Source organism: Telmatherina bonti (genome assembly GCF_933228915.1).
Source record: "Telmatherina bonti genome assembly, chromosome: 22".
NCBI lineage: Eukaryota > Metazoa > Chordata > Actinopteri > Atheriniformes > Telmatherinidae > Telmatherina > Telmatherina bonti.
In genome coordinates, this window is record NC_136631.1 from 16,414,310 (window position 1) to 16,431,628 (window position 17,319).

Sequence of the window (17,319 nt, forward strand, 5' to 3'; positions counted from 1 at the left end):
TTTCAAAAGCGGAGTCCTGATATGGAACAGGCAAGTCAGCAAACTAAAATCTCATGAAAATGACTTTTCTCCATCCGGATGGGAGACGTTTTCCTGTTTATAAGGCGGGAGACACGGCATTTCAGACACATTGACTGCAGCGACACACCACTGTGTTTTCATCACCGTCAACTAGCGGTTCTCTAAGGCACCGGTCACTTCAAGCCATCTTCGCGGACACCACAACCTGCTTCCATCATGACATCCCTCTCCCGGGCACTATCTCAACCTACACTTCCTCCGACTGAAGGGACTGATGTTTCCCAACCAAGACCTCAGCTGCACCCATGCCGTAGCAGAAAACTGTCGAGCTGCAGCTCGCTCGACATCACCGAGCTTCAGACGTCACCCTGCGCGCCGGAGACGCGGGTCCTGATCCTCAACACCGGAGGAACCATCGGGATGACCCCTCATGATAACGGTAAATATGGGCAACTCATTTTCACTATACTGTGACCTGAGGTAGTACAGATTTTAGTTGGCACAACAAGTAGGAGCTTGTTTGTCTCATACGGAGTAAGGAACAAATCCTGCGTGACAACAAGTTGCACGTGAATCCTAAAATAGCTCTTGGAACAGTCCTCACTGTTGATACGTGATCTCTAACGGATAGCAGGCTACACTAAGCTGGTGTGCACTTTAACACACAGTTCTTGTCTTTTGAATGAAAATAATTTAAAAAAAAAAAAAAAAAAAAAGGGCAATGAAGTCTTATATAAGAAAGTCAAGTCTGTGAATTTCACAATGTACAAAACTGCTGCAACACACTTTAAACATCACCATTCAATGAATAACTACATGTTGACTCGGAGTATTGCGCAACACTTAAAGTATGTAGAGATGTAAAAAAAAAAAAAACATTCAAAGGGCAGGTTGTACACTACATGAAGGTCATCTGATGCCAGCACTTGCAAAAATTGGAAGACATGTAATTCTTGATTTAAAAAAAAAAAAAAAAAGTTACATTTTTCACTTTTTCTCTTTGGTAGAATCCAAAAGACCAGTAAAGTGGAAGACATTTCATATTTCAAATCCAAAGTCTTAATGGTTAAATGGACAAATCCCTTTTGAGAAAAGTTCCATTTGTGGGAATCACCAGAAAAATGCACGTGATCTTCCAAAGCTGCGATCCACACTCCCTCCACCTAAAATACTGGGAATCTCTGAGATTGGATGTCAGGATTGGGCTAATAATAATAAAAAACAAAATTTTCCAACAATAGTTTTGAAAATTAGTAGTAATTTGTTGGTATTTACATTCTTAGAACTACATTTTCTTTAATATAGTCATGATAGCGTTCTTTCCCCCATCCTGTGTTTCATTTTCAGCCTGGTCCATTGTCCAAACTGTACTCTGATGAAGCCGGGACAAAGTTTGGATCATTTACACATAATATGCACCTAGATGTTATTCACCATGTTGCCTCCAAGTACTCCGTCTAGAGCAGTCTCTTCCTGACAGTTTACTAAAAAGGTTAAAAAGTGATGAGCTAAGTGGGCTGAAATGAACTAGCGAGCGGTCCGGAGTGTAAGTAACTACATATATATTGGATGGATGGATTGATAGGTGGAAAGGCTAAGTGGATCCTTGTCTGCATGTTTAATGGGATTTAAACAAATCCCATTAGTTTTTTACTTGTTAGGGAAGAATACAGCAATCTAATGCACAAAAACTACACAAAAACCAAACCTCTTCATAACTTGGAAAAAAAAAATCCCAACTGAGCCAAAAACTTTTCTGCAGTGCTGCCCAGAAAGACTGTATCAGATGAAGCCCATGTCATCCTCAAATATAGAGAGAAATTGTTCATGTAAAGTGAATAAAGTTTAGATTGCTTTAGATCTTTACACTTTACAATGTAATTAATATTTCTTTCGTATGGGAAAAGATACCACAAAATGGGGTTAAGACCCTGCCTTAGAGAGTTGTTCTGATGGCTTCTGCAGTGTTAAATGTTGTAATTTACACTCTCTGTGTTGTCTTTTTTTTTTTTTATCTCCCCATTCCTGTCATGTTGAAGCCAGAAGCCAGATTCTTATAGATAAAATAGAAAAAAGGAGGAAAAACTTGAAACATACAAACATGCTGATTAAACATGGCATATTATCAGTGATAGAAAGGAAAAAGAATACTAAAAAGGCAAATAGTGAAAGAGGGAGTGTGTTTTCATGCATTCATAATTGCTTCCGAGGGATTTATTTAATTATTTTATGCTTCTTTTTACTGTTATACATTATAATGGCTTCTTATAAAGAGAATGAGGTAATGCTGACATCTGAGATGTCTGAGTTAACAGTCCCATCAGACATGAGTTTTCCTCCTTTGATGCGTCAGGATTTTTATTCTCCCACATTGAAACGATCTGCAGCAGATTCATGCTTTTTACACGCTGACATATCATGGTTGAACTAATGATGTACTACGTGATATTAATGAGTGGGGAAATACAATGCTGAAATAATTCTTTGACCAGATTTTAATCATAATTATTCTCATCAACTTTTGTTGGCACTTGTACTCTTTCATTTAGCCTGCGAGTTCATTATATAGGGAAATAATTCACTCATGAACTAAAGTTAATAAGGTCCAAAGGAGACTATATCATTGAATCTGCTTTGGACCTTTGATTTTTTTTTTTTATATATGATAGCAATAAGACTTAATCCTTGCTGAAGTTAACAACAAAACTTAGCTTTGTTACATCTCGGAGAGATCAGCAGCGTATTAGTCACAAATGTAAACACAAGAAAACAATCTGAAATATGACAACAATCTAGAAACAGTTATCAGAGCTTATTGGTCAGATGTTTTTATCCAGTCCATTAAACGCCTTGAAACATAGCAATAAAATCTGGAAACGAACTGAGAACAGACAGGAAGGTAACGAGTGAGGCCAGAACTGGTGTTGTGTGATCCTGTTGTCTTCTCCCTGCATTTTTAGTGGCTTGGGTGCTAGAGCAAGTCATCTTCTGACTGGAAGGTTGACCTGAAGGTTTTTGGTTCAAATCCCATTCCCCCAGTCATATGATATTGTGTCCTTGGGCAAGATACTTTACTCTCTTTGCCTCCAGTTTTAGCATCGCTGAGGCACAAAGTCTTACTCTGTAAGAATGTAATTTCTTACACCTACCTCTAGGGTTCAGTGTAAGACTGGTGTTCAGTTATTAAGGCTCTGGGAAATCTCTCTTAATGATAATCAGGAATTTTAAAAAATGAACAAACTGTGAAATGTTCCCTTTTTTCTTTTGTTGTGACCCACAGTTCTTGCCCCGAAAGCCAATGCTCTTGTTGAAAGCCTGCGCAAGCTACCCATGCTGCATGATGAGCTGTACGCCCAGCAGACCTGCCTGTCTCAGTATTATGGATCTAACACCCTGGTCCTGCCGTAAGTGCATGCACAAGTTTGTTAATCTCAGTCATTTTAAACCCCATATGCTCATTTTGTTTTGAAGAAGTGCAAGGCATTATTTTTTCATTTGAAGTAAACAGTTGGTTTTTAAAAAAAAAAAACCAAAGAAAAAATGTTGTTAATGTTTTGCTTAAATATCTAAGACTTTCCATCTCATCGGCTTAGAATGTTGTTTCTTTACCACATCTCTTGTTTTACTCATCATACAGTCCAAGATAAAGTTAATATAAAAAACTAGATTAAATGGAAACTATATTTCCTATAAAAATATGTCTTCAAACTACTCTTTTGGTCATTTTAACAGGCGATCGCTGCCCTATCCCGGCCAGCCATTTCACCGGTGCTGTACAGCGATTTGCATACTGTTTGCTTTGCTTTGGTTTGATGTGCTGACTGTCCTTGAGTTCAAATGAGAGAGTGTGCTCACGTGCCGCATGATGCATGCCTGTGTGGCCTTTGGCAGCTGGAGAAGATATTGCCTGAAGTATTTTCGTGTCATCTACTCTTCACTTGCTAAAGCTGTAGTCTGTTACCAGACAAGACAGTTGCTTTAATGTGTACAAGCTAATCAAGAAAGTTCAGATAATATACTCTGCAGTTCATTTCTAGTTTCAAATAAGAATATTTACTTGATTTTATTTTGTTGTCTGTCAACACATCAGTGAGAGTGAACCATCTCTGAACAGATTAACAACCCTCCAAGATGTTAAAAGTCAGTGACAGAAGAAAAGGACACTTTTTTTTAAAATTTATTCTTCACAGTGAATGATGCTGCGACAATCAGCTGAGGAACGGCAGGGAGCATCATGTGTAGTAGACAAAATTCAACATGTAGATAAAAATACTTTGTGAGGATTTTGAAGATGAGGTTGAATGAAAAGTGCAAAAGCATATAAACAGTTTGTTTGGTCAGTTTTTTTTTTATGTTATAGATGTGAAACTGAAACAGGGTCGTGTGGAAGTTTAATGGGCTCACCGTGGATGAAATGCAGTTATCCTTGTTCCTTAAGAGGGGATAAGTTTATTGATTTATTGAAAGACTTTTATTCACATGATGATGAAGCTTTGCCACAAGGCTGCTTGACCACTCTCCCCTAGAATTATTTATACACACATGAAAACACATATATGTATAAATACATAGAAACATACATGCAGTTATTATTCTGACACTCTGAGGCCTCTTAGCACAGCTATGCTAATTTCTAGCATTGTTAAACCTTATGGCGCTCTGCCAGATAGATGAATAATTGGTGATTTGAATAGAGTTTTTTGTGGCACTTTGGCTTCAAGATTATGAACAACATATGTTCTGGGGTTGTGTGTGGACTTAAGGCTAATTAGAGGAGCGTCTATAAGACCCCTGTTTGGATGAGCTGTGGGCTCTCCTGCTCTTCCCCCTGCTGTTCCTTTCAGCGCCTATCTCTACGTGACAGGGCTGCCCTGTGGTAATGTGGGGGGTGTTCCACCCACTTTCTTTAAAAGAAAGATTACAAAGAAAATCTTTCCATGGCTGTCGAACTGGTCTCGCTGCCTTACGCCGACTGTTCAAGGTTTGGCTGAGTTTAACCACATTTAGAGGTGACATGAAAATGCTTAGATAAAATAAAATGTCCCTTCCTGCTAATTTAAAAAAAAAAGAGAGACATGTTTTGTTTTATAATAATAAAGTAATAAGTTGTCTTATGTCCTTCAGCACTGGGTGTACTTACAGAACATAGTGGGATAGCATAAAAACTGATAGGTCTTGATAAGTCTCTGGTGAACAGTGGTGCTGCTTGCTTTACCTGTATGACAACAACTTTCCCCTTTCCTCCTCCATAATTCTTTGTGTGTGTGTGTGTGTGTGTGTGTGTGTGTGTGTAGGGCAGGTTTTGGCAATGTGCTCCTGTGACATAAGGCCTGTCTAAAAAGACTGTGTCCCTTCACAAAGTCAGAGTTTTTAGCGTTCCCAAACTCGCTTCCCTTCTTTACCCATCATGCGTTTTCTGGATAATTCCCAACTGTTCGCCAAAACCTAGATTTCTCAGCCACTGTAGAAACAAGAAACATAAGTCAGAAATTACATTATAAATCAAACTATAAGTTATTTTTAGAGATAAAAATGCTGAGTTTGTTTCAGTGCTTATAAGAATATATTTATTTATGTATCTTGCAGTAGGTCGGGTCAGAAGTTGATCCAGACACACTGGCAATTGTCTTTGTGTGTTTTACTGTGTGCACTTTTGGGTGATTTGGAGTGAAAGCACTTGAAAAAGCTGAAAGCAATTATTTGATGATGTGTTCACTCCTCTAAGACGTCATTTTCTCTGGATCTCGCGTTAAAAAAATGTTCCCCTTCAGGATGACTAAATCAAAAAAGAGGATCGTCTACACTATCCTGGAGTACAATCCTCTGCTTGACTCCTCCAACATGACTCCAGATGACTGGGCCAAAATTGGAAAAGACATTGAGGTACTTGCCGCTGGAGTGAATTTTATAGCTCTTTTATAACTCTTAATGTATCTTTTAAGTCTGTGCATTAATTTACCCTGCAGTTTTGACCCAGCTTATCAATTTATGTACATATTTATAAAGGAAAAATGACATCAGATGAATATGGATATGTAAAATGGCCCACATTATGCAATCTTTTTTGACTCCAGAAACATTATGAAAGCTACGATGGCTTTGTGATCCTGCATGGCACAGACACCATGGCTTATACAGCCTCTGCCTTGTCCTTCATGTGTGAGGATTTGGGTAAACCGGTCATTCTCACTGGTGCTCAGGTAACAGCTGTTTTCCATCTGGAGGCAAAGTAACACATTCAGGAGATACTGTTGCAGAATTTGAGGTGATTATTTTGTGTTTCCAGGTGCCCATCTATGAGCTGAGGAATGATGGCAGAGACAACCTGCAGGGGGCGCTACTAATCGCTGGACAATTCATCATTCCTGAGGTGATGATTGTGTTTAACTTATCTGATTGAAGAATCCATTGGAGTTGCTGTAAATGTGATTTTTCATCTTTATCCACATCATATTTCAGCTTGTGGAGCCATTAAATATGCTCATAAATTCAAGGGAATGCTTTGAAAATGTAAAAGGTAACAAACGGCCACCGACGAGACTTGTCTGATGAGATGAATGCTTTCTAATGACCATGAGTTGTTTCGCAACGCTGAACAACAGTCACAGAACAGGAAAAGCGCTGCGCTGTGTCTGTTCAGTAAACGTATGCTGTGCAACAAGCAACTAAACAACTGTCTGTCAGGCCGCTGTACATCAGCCAGAACAGATATGAAATCCAGTTAATCTTTGTGTTCATTTAATTAGAAAATGTATCAGTTGCTTAATAAATCACAATATTTCTAAACAGAAAGTCATAGTAAATGTAATTCATGAAAGAAAAATACTCTCTGAGTGAAATTCTGAAAGTATTTCTGAGGCAAACTAACCAGAGCTTTGTGGAAAATGCAAAGTTTTCTGTCCACACGGGTAAAATATTAGCTATAAAAGAACTTGAAGAATACTTACGGTCTTTATGAATCTTCAAACTTGTTAGTGTATTAGGGAATACTTCTAAAACTGATCCACCCTCCGTTAAAATGGCTCTAAGTAGATATTTACTTCCCCGAATCTTCAGGTATTTGGCAGTTCTCCATCATACAGATGCGTTATAAAATAAATGTGCAAAAAAATAAACAAATTCAACAAGAAAACTCTGAGCAATCTAATGTGTTTGGAAGCTTTTTCCAAATGAGTTTTAATGAATTATGGCTGTCTTATGACCCATGTACCTTGTCTTTCTTTGCAGGTGTGCTTGTATTTCTACAACAAACTCTACAGAGGGAATCGTGTGACTAAGGTGGACGCCGGAAGTTTCAACGCTTTCTCTTCTCCTAACTTGGTTCCCTTGGCCACTGCCGAGGTGGATGTTTCAGGCAAGTCCAACATATTCATAGTTTGAAAATAAGTCTGTTTTAGTACTCAAAGGGATGTATTTTTGAGCTGCTTTCTTCATATTTTTGCTGTAGTAAACTGGGAGATAGTGTGGAGGACAGCCAGTACGGCAAAGTTTCAAGTCAGTACTGACCTGAATCGCAATGTTGGACTGCTCAGGCTTTTCCCAGGAATCACTGCGGCTTCGGTAAGTCTGTCTTGGAAACTAAACACTGTTATCCCGATGACAGCAATGTTAATTTATCAGATCTCATTGCAGCCATTTTTCAAGTGAATGCTAAGAGATATTTCAAGTCAATCAGAGCAGATAACTAAATGAACAAAGAGTCAACAGTTAAATCTGATTATATAAAAAAAATATTTTTGAAGGTTTGAAAAATTGTTTTATATTTTCCTCATTTCTTCTGTGTTTCCCAATACAATAGCCTGTCATCAAACTTTCATTTCATTTTACCTGGAACTCTATTGTTCAGCAGAAGATCTGTTTATCAGCTAAAGGGCCAGGGAATGTCTCATACCTGGGAAATCTCATTACATTTTAATGCAGGATTCTTTAAGTGGCAAACCTCTTATGTTACTTTTTTTTCTGTCAAATACTTTACATGTTCAGATGATACTTGACATTCTTTGTCTTTAGCATAGCTGAATAACTTGGTTTTCATCTCTTTCAGGCTCTTTTAAATACTTGAAATATAACTTCTAACATGATTCCTAGGTGAGCTGCACTTCATCTTCCAAGTACGGGACCATAAAAGCAGCAAGTTAAAGTAAAAAGTCAGCATAGTGCAGTTAGCTGTCTGTAAGCTAAGAATGAGGCATATAGCCTGGCTTACCTGGCTTACAGTACATTAACCAGTATTCGGCTAACAGACTGTCGCTTTTGTTAAGAAGTCCAATAAAAGCGAGCTAACTTTGATTTAATTACCCGTCTTCTGCTACTTTCCTATTCATGTAAACTGCCATCAAAGCTCAGACCTGAAAAAGATGAGATAATGTTATGGGCCATGTCCGATTACCCTGTAAAAAAAGCCAGACTGGCACAGATACTGTACGAGTTCGCTGCAGCTTTCCCGGCAGTGGCTGCCTGGAGAGTTACTTTACTGTCTCAATCTGCTCTCTCTGCTATCAAAGCTTTCTCACCGCCTTTAACTGCCTTTATGAGGCACCATTTTGATTAGGCACCAGGCTCCTGTTCTTCTCTTGTTCCTTTTGTATAGAAGCATGATTGGAAGTCTATGTCAGACCCCTTTTGTCACACCAAAACATACTGACTAAAACTGGAGGGCTTAGTTTCATTTTCTTCTTACAGTGTAACTGCTGAGGACTTGCCAAGTGACTTTATGTGCGCTAATAGCTTCAGATTAATTGCTCTCCTTTCTGTCGTTGAAGTCATCTGCCGTTTGAGTCATATGCCATGGCTAATGATGTGGTATAGGGCCTCCCAGTGCCAGCCAGCCAACCAGTGACTGAGACAGTGTTTGCAGAAATAGGGCCAGATGGACTTTTAGGAGAGTGAGCGGTCTCGTGCATCAAGGGAACAGCGCTGCAGGAAAAATAACATGGAATACTAATTTTTCAATTTAATTCTGCGCGCTTCAGTTGGCTATAAATTTGAGGTGTTTTATAATCTGAAACAACTCACATCTGTGTCCAGGTGAAGGCTTTCCTGCAGGCACCAATGGAGGGTGTCGTCCTGGAGACTTATGGAAGTGGAAATGCCCCAGATAACCGTCCTGACCTGCTGGCTGAGCTGAAGAAGGCGACTGATGCAGGCGTCATCATGATCAACTGCACACAGTGTCTGAAGGGGACTGTGTCAGTGGCCTACGCCACCGGCCAGGTTTAGTTAGCTCAGTGGTTAGTCGTGACCTTTCATTCATCTTACAGACAAGTGATCAATGACGTATCTTTGTTCTAATGATTTCTCAGGTGCTGGCAGAAGCAGGCCTGATAGCCGGTGGTGACATGACTCCTGAGGCTGCTCTGTCAAAACTCTCTTATGTTTTGGCCAAGAAGGACCTCGATCTGAGTGCTAAGAAAAAAGTGGGAGTCTTTGTTTACATGTGACAAGATAGTATTTAGATAAATCTATAAAAACATGAGGTGAGCAAGGGATTTATTTGTCATTTGGTGCAGATGATGGGTCAGAACCTGCGAGGGGAAATGAGCATAGAACTGCAAGGGGCTGACCTCTGTCTGAGCAACAGCTACTTCATCCAGCTTATTGCCAAGACGCTGAGCATCAGCTGCAAAGAGGTGAGGACACAGGAACGTTAGGTTGGAATTTCAGCACACTAGTTCTTGTCATTTGGAAGGCCAGACTTTTTATTTGTTTTAACTTTCTTTTGTCTTTTGTGGTACAGCTAAACTTAACAGTGTTTTTTTTTTTTTACTGTTTGCCATGGTAACCTAGAGGCATCTGACCTCCATCTCCACTAAACTTGCACTTGTAAACTACAGAAGAAAAAGCTGATTGAGTTAGATTAAGTTGTAACATGCAGTGGAAAAGACAAAATGAAAGCATGTTTATATTCAGAGTTGGGGTGACACTATTGCTATTAACAATGATTAAATAGTTAAAACAATGGAATTTTAACCATGTGAGAATTTTCCGGTAATGTCACAGTCTGATTATCTAATGAAATGAAAACATTATTCATTCAAAAGATGGACTTTTGTACAACATTTGCATTCCTTTCCTTCTTCTTTGAGTGAAATTCAGTTACCAAAAGAAAATGAGGAAAAATCTAAACATAAAGCTGAGGTTCTTCATAGCATAATATATATTTTCCATAAGTTTCTCATTTGTATCACATGTTGTTATCATGAATGCTGTTGGTCACAAAACGGGGGTGGGAAAAGTCTAAAATTGTAACAGCCCAAATTCAGAGCACTTGCATATTTTGTAATTTTTCCGAATTTTTCGACTGTGTTCGAAGGACCTGGCCGCCATTCGTGAAGCTCTGTTTCCTCCACTGGCATGCGCTTCTGTCAAAAGTGGAGACATAGATGCTTTACAAGCCATCAAAGACATGGTAGGCAAGCCTGTGATCCATTTGTAGAGATTCTCATCATGACCTGTTTCTGATTGAGTCATAAATACAGTAACCTTTTAAGACATTCAAACATTGTGATAGCGTCAAAACTGAGGATTGGGTTTGTTGGCAGAAACTCCAAACACACCTTAAGAGTAGAGTTTAATGACATCGACAAAGCATTTGACCTGTCTCATCATATGATGCTTGGTTTGTAGGTTCAGTGTACTCAGTTAAGAATATCCAGGGTCATCCTTCCTGATGTTTTCATGTGGTTTGGCCAGTATGGAGTAAATTCTTAGCTTACCCTACAGTTTTAAAGGTTAATTTGGATTTCTCACTTTGAATTGCACTAAAATGAAAGTGCATTTCTTGAATGTGCAATATCTTTTCCCCTGTACGTTTCTTTAAAATACTTAAGATTACCTTAAATAAGTGTTTTCTTTGATCTTACATCACTAATATCAAATCATTTTATGCTGTCACAGGGTCACAACTTGTTTCTGGGCGACTACGATGGACGTACACCTCTACATGTTGCTGCAAGTGAGGGTCACCTCAAGATAGTGGAGTTCCTACTTGAAAATGGAGGCTCGGTCCATGCTAAAGATCGCTATGGCGACACACCCCTATCCAATGCTGTGCGCTTCAGGTAAAATACAATAAAAGCCTTGTGTTTGTATTTATCTGCGCAATCTGGCCATAAAAGTAATCTTGTCTTTTCTGAAGCAGAAGACATTTAACATCCCCCCCTTTTTTAGCCATTAGCAAGAATAGTTATTCCTCATGGACGACCAAGTGTTTCCTGTGAATATGCTGTTAATAGTTGCCGTGGAGATTTCATTAAATGAGCTGCTGCAAGGTTGGAAATCTGGTGCTGCTTAAAAGAAAAGAAAGGAGGTGGCGGCTAAAACTGGGGAACCAACTCATAGTGGTGTTTAGAGACCAAGCAATAATTATAAACTAATTAGGTCAGTTGTCATATGCCACTTTGAGCAGTGTTTATTTTTACCAAAGCTGTTTTCTTCATTCGCTGACATTGCTCTGAACATCTGTAAGAGAATAGCCACTGTCAATGTTCCTGAAGTGGTGCTAAATTGAGCCTCAGGGTGGAAACGTTTGTGTCACAACGGCTACAAATTGCTGTTGTCTGGTTTTAACGGTTGACACTGCAAGTGTGGACTTGTTTCCTTTGTGATGGTAGAGGGATCCACTGGAGCACAAACGTTTGTCATTATAGAACATTTCTCACGTTTCTGACACAGGTTGACTAGCAGTGTACTTTTTAAAATGTATTTGATTAAATGAAAATAAGTGATAACACGGGAGTTTTGAGTATCCATTGGGATGTCTGACATACTCTGTCACCACCATTTCAAGCCGTTCTACTGCCTGATGCCCATATAAGGAGAGGAAGAGAGACACAAGAGAGGTGAAAGAACAAATGTAGGGAGTGTCTTCTGAACCAGTCCCACCAGCTAGTTCCTAGTTTCACAGATGAGATACTCTTGCTCCTTAGTTTTTTGTAAGTCTTCTGTGACCTTTCAGAAGTTTCTATGGATGTTGCACTGAATACCTCTAAACAACCAAGCATCAAATTGGACTTGTACTTTCAAACTCTGTTGCATAATTAACTTGTATTACTCAACTATGTTACTCAGAAGGAATGGTTTTAGCTTTAACTTTGCATAACTTGTTATATCCTGTCGCCTTGACTGTCACTTCAGGTGACTCCTGCGTGGGTGGCTCCTTACGGGGGAGAACGAACTTGTTCTTACTTGCCAAACAACAAGTACTGCCACACTGATTCAGTCAATGAATTACAACATTTAAGAGCTGAAAACCATTTACTAAAACACTTCACAAAAGAAATGAATGCACTGTGCACTATGATTAAAACAGCTTGATGTTACAAAAAACTTCAACCATGGTGACTACACCTGTAACAACCTAGCATCCTGTCATCATGAGGAATAGTGGAATACACCTTTCATTTTCACTTAGCCTAGCTGTGTGAATGTGAATGAATAACAAATGACTTGTGAAACCCAGAATCTTCTCAATTCTAACTCTACACTCTGTTTGCATCTTGACTTGACAAGATGAACAGATGAACAGAAGGAATAAAAATAAAAACAGACATGGGGAGATCTGTGGGAACATGAACTAAGCTGGGTGACAGTTTGAGCAGTAGCAGGAATGTATGAATGAGTCTTAGTGCGACCGGGTCTAACATGGCTTCACACAGAGCTAGAGTATTTCACCTGGCTCTGAGAGACAGACGAGCTGACGCTTCAGCTTTGGAATGCTGATTATCAGAGGAAATCTGACTGCAACAGGAGCATACAAGATATAGAAAAAGGAGAAAAAATTTGCTCATAAGCATAAAATTGCAAGTTTAAAACTTTCCTTCATCACATCCAGACACATCTGAAACCAAACACACTGAATACGCAGGGGCTAATGGCTGATAATGATGCACAGGGTTGGGAATGTGATGATATGGGTGCTGCATCAATGTACAGGTGTTAGTGTGAATGTTTTCATGTATCTACAATGAATATTTATGGTTACACAGAAGTACTAACATATAACTTCCGGTTTTTAATGGTTTGTCAATATCATCACAGTTCTTCATCATACACATCCAAAGCATGCATAGTTACACAATTTTCCAAAGATATATGGGCTATTTTAATCAGCAAGAGCAACAAAAACCTGGTTAAAAAAAAAAAAGACTCTTAAAATGGTAAAACAATTTTCTTCCCTTCAATATGTTTACGTCGATATCTTCATAAATAAGAACCAACAAAAAGGATTTTGTAAAGTAAAATTGCAGTCCGTTCTGACTTTAGTAGCATTTTATAAGTCTATTTACTTTAATTTTCCAGATACCTTGCTGTGTGTGTTTTCTCTGGTTAAAGCATTACTGTAGGTTACACACTTTTTTAATCATTTAACATTTAAGGGGTTTTAAACAGAGATATGTCGTTATGTAAAATAACTTGTATTATTTTTGTGCGATAATAATCAAAACTTTTCATTGTTTGTCTTCTAATTTAGACAAAAAGAAGTCGTGAAGCTGCTGAGAAAGACTGGAGCTCACTTTTCCAGAGACCAGTTGGAGGAAGCAGGAAATGAACTGTGCAGGTCAGACCGAACACCCAACCAAAAAAACAAAAGCATAAAAAAAAAATTACCAACATTTCTTTCAACAACTGTACACACACATTCAGATTTCTCAGTTGCTTAGCCATCTACATTGACCCGTCCTACATAGCTAACACAGGTACAACCAGTTGTCCCACTCTGACACAAACAGCAGGAATGCTCCCTGGCTGCATAGCTTTGGATCCAATCTGCTTCTCTAGTGCTGACAAGTGTAGGACACTCTAACTGCCCCCAGTTTTTATCTACACAAGATGCTCAACAGGTTTGGTTGAGACAGTACCAATTTAAAGTTTCAGGAACACACCTTTTGTAAGACAGATAAGAAAAGTTTTTATCACAGTTAAGATAAAACGAAAACGTCCATCATCAGGCCCAGCAGTGATGTCTTGTTCTGGATCAATGTCCAAAAACAACCTCCTTTCATAATCTTTCTCTTTATCCAAGTCCGACTGATTAGTAATGGTTTTCTTGCAATAAAAAATATTATTTTGTGTATCAGCCTGGCAGTCAGTGGCGACATGGAAGGCCTGGAAATCTGGAGCCTGGCTGGGGCAGATCTGAGTAAACCAGGATACGATGGAAAGACGGCTGCTCAGGCGGTGGGTTTGAGGCCGATTTTTCCGTCCGTCTTATTAACACCATTAATCAACATATTAAAATATTCATTCTTTCTCTGTTACAGGCTGAAGCTGCTGGCAAAGGTGAAGTGATCGCATTCTTAGCTCAGCTGATGACCAGTACAACCCAGGTACGAAGAGTTTCCCATCACTCATTCTGTCCAACAAAACTCAGCAATTTGAAGTTCCTCTGCAGTTTATAAATGCCTCCTAATATGTCTTGTTCAGTTTCAGAGGATTTGTGGTCAGTGTAATGGGTATGATGAATATGATGATGATGATGAGGTAAATTAGATGGAGCAAACATGTGTGTCACCATTTGCACCTTTCCCATAATAATCACTAGATCTTTCGTTCGCATGGCTGCTGTAGCTCCCCTTTTGTCTTCTGTACTTTTGTCTTTGCTCATCATTGATTTAGCCATCGTGAACTTATCGTGCTCGTTGTAGCAGGCTGTATGTCCCAATTGCAATTGAGGGACATGGGCGACCGGGCTGGTCCAGGTCTTGATCATGTAAATGAACATTTTCCACCAGTTTACCCGTTAGAGTGAATCCTAAAAGTTCCAGGCAGAAAAGACTTAGTTGGTTTCAGCTTGGGGAACATTGATAAAGTGATTGGTACCTAAATTTATTTCCAAAACAAACAAAAAAAAAAAGTTGATTGTTATTGTGAATCCCTGTTGATTTGAGGTATTTAGGTATTTTTTCAATAAATCTTCAATAATTTGTCAAGGATAAAAAAAATGAGTATTCGATGAATTAATTAAAATGAATTATCGTTAAATCCATTATAAAATCAGTCAAACCAAAATACCTATTAAACAAATGCCATCAAGTTTGAAGATTTGCTGCTTTCTTTATTCTGTTTGTTGTTGCAAAGAAAGCAGCGACAACACACTCTTTGACCTCTTCAAGTTTCCGGAGAACCAGCAGATTTTAGACTAAAAGATAAATGAATCATTGGATTTAAAAGAAAGTAAGAAGTTGATCACAAATAAAAATCAACTTGGTTTGGGGCAAATAATAATCAGAGCTGAATGAAATCTGTTTACGTTTGGACCTATTGCTCAGAAATCCCTGTGAATCCCGAACCTGCACACATTGTCCAGTTCAAATTCAAGTCAAACTTTATTCATAAAGCACTTTCATTCATTAAAAACATAGCACAAAGTGCTTTACATGTTTAAAAAAAGCCCCAAACCCCTCACTATCGTCCCACCCTACCATCCCACCACACACACACACACACACACCCAAACACACATGCATGGACTCACCCACAGATATTGTGTCCAAAACCTATAAAAACATGTAAAGACTTGTAAAACCTGTGGCTGAATACAAAGCTGCCTAACCTGACCTGTGTGTGTGTGTGTGTGTGTGTGTGTGTGTGTGTGTGTGTGTGTGTGTGTGGTAGTCATTTTGCATGTGCATGTGATGGTGTTAAAACACATGTCCATCCTCCCAGTACCACATTTTAACTGTTTCTTTTTCTTTGGCAGAGCGGCGGGGTGATCGAATTCACTGCCCCAACGAGAGGAAAGTGAGCTAATGCTGCCTCGATGGGACTCTTTTCTGCAGTTGTTTCCTGCAAAGCCATCCTTTCCACAACAGCCACTGTCGTGCTACATGATCTTGCTCTCGTTTAAATCTGCACTTATAGCTTATTACATTTACTGCTACAGTACATCCTTCCAAATACATGAACATGACAGAATAAAAGCACAGCTTGCAGAGTATGCTCCCCATGTTGCTACACATGTTTATTTTTGATTGTTCCACATTTGTGTACTGTATGTTTGGAAATACCACGCTGAATTTTTTCATCAAATCATTGAGTATCAACTGAAGACACTAACTCAGGAAAATTAAGGTGAAGTTCATCTGAAAGTAGTGTTTTAAAGTCTGTTTCCAAAGCAATATATTATAGCATCGGTTTGAAGATTTGGTCTTTATGTTTGTTTGAAATGTGAGTGAAATGCTGGAAATCATGTAAACTCACAGAAATAAGGTTGTGGTTTATATTGTGTTTGGTGTTAATCAGCTGCGGCGTCAAACACTCAAGTCAGAGAGCTTTTCACATCCTGCTGCTCTGCAGGTATCAGGAAAACCTGCAAGTACTTTAAGGACTCATCCAGCCTGTTTCTTGTGCTGACTGACGAGCTGGCATCGTCGCATTTCTTGCACTTTGAAAAGGAAAGGGGAAGTCCAAACTATTGTGTTAAAAAGATAATAGTCTAAAACAGTTTCAGTGTTCCCTCATGTTTTCTGAAAGAATGTCTGTGATTTTTCACGTTTATTATCACAAACAAATGCCTTTTTTTTTTTTCTTATTTCTCCTCTTTGATATGAAACCAACGACATTCATTTCACCAAACTTGTTAGTTCACTAAATGCAATAATGCTTGTCTGTTTATGTGATTATAAAAAAAAAATCACTTCTGTTTTTCAGATGATGTAATCCAAAGAAAGTTGTAGAAGGTTGTCTAAGAAAGTGACTCAGTGCTTTGTATCTTCGAAAAAATAAAAAATATTAAAACTGCCTTTTAATGATAAACGCTTCCTGTGTTTAATAAACTGTTTCATCTGACAGCCGTAAATCTGTACATGCAATGATTCCAGCCAAATATTCCTTTGTAGATCCCAGTTTGACATATTCTTTATTAATTAGTGCATATTTACACAACAGTCAGGAATCATTTCATAGTGGGCTTGGCTGTATCCCCCCCTCACCCCCCCCCCAAAAAAAACGTGCCCTGAATGGTAATCAGATCATTACAACTGCGGTAGACCTTGAGGAAAATGTTACATCAAATTTAATCATGAGGTCGTCTGTTAAATAACAGTGTGTGTCATCGCTTCCTGATGATAAGATAAATCACATTTTCATCAGAAATCACAGCGACTCAGGAAGCAAAGACATAAAATTCCATCGATTCATGTGACTCGTCAACCAGCAGTTGCTGGTATTTACTATCTTTGTCTTAAGGGGTGGCTGCCCCGTCCTGCTCCTCGCTGGTGGAACCCAGTTCATCCGGTTGGACCAGCATGGGCCTCATTCTTGTCTGAATGAGAGGCTTGTATCAACCTAGCCTCCAAA

The 17,319-nt window shown here is 38.9% G+C and overlaps 1 protein-coding gene across 3 annotated transcripts; it reads left to right on the forward strand.

Annotated features, from left to right (window-relative positions):
• Nucleotides 1–16,766, forward strand: aspg (asparaginase homolog). 3 transcript variants are annotated; one of them, XM_079261858.1, is made up of 18 exons: nt 1–460; nt 3,302–3,425; nt 3,754–3,789; nt 5,793–5,904; nt 6,096–6,221; nt 6,308–6,391; nt 7,249–7,375; nt 7,469–7,581; nt 9,049–9,234; nt 9,324–9,437; nt 9,531–9,650; nt 10,334–10,429; nt 10,918–11,081; nt 13,493–13,579; nt 14,100–14,199; nt 14,283–14,348; nt 14,446–14,502; nt 15,722–16,766. In XM_079261858.1, exons 1-18 carry the CDS (start codon nt 238–240, stop codon nt 15,764–15,766), a joined length of 1,980 nt encoding a protein of 659 aa, XP_079117984.1. In that variant the 5' UTR covers nt 1–237; the 3' UTR covers nt 15,767–16,766. The 3 variants fall into 3 exon arrangements, with proteins under 3 accessions (XP_079117984.1, XP_079117985.1, XP_079117986.1); XM_079261859.1 differs by lacking the exon at nt 14,446–14,502; XM_079261860.1 differs by lacking the exon at nt 10,334–10,429.
• Nucleotides 16,767–17,319: the final 553 nt, after the last annotated feature.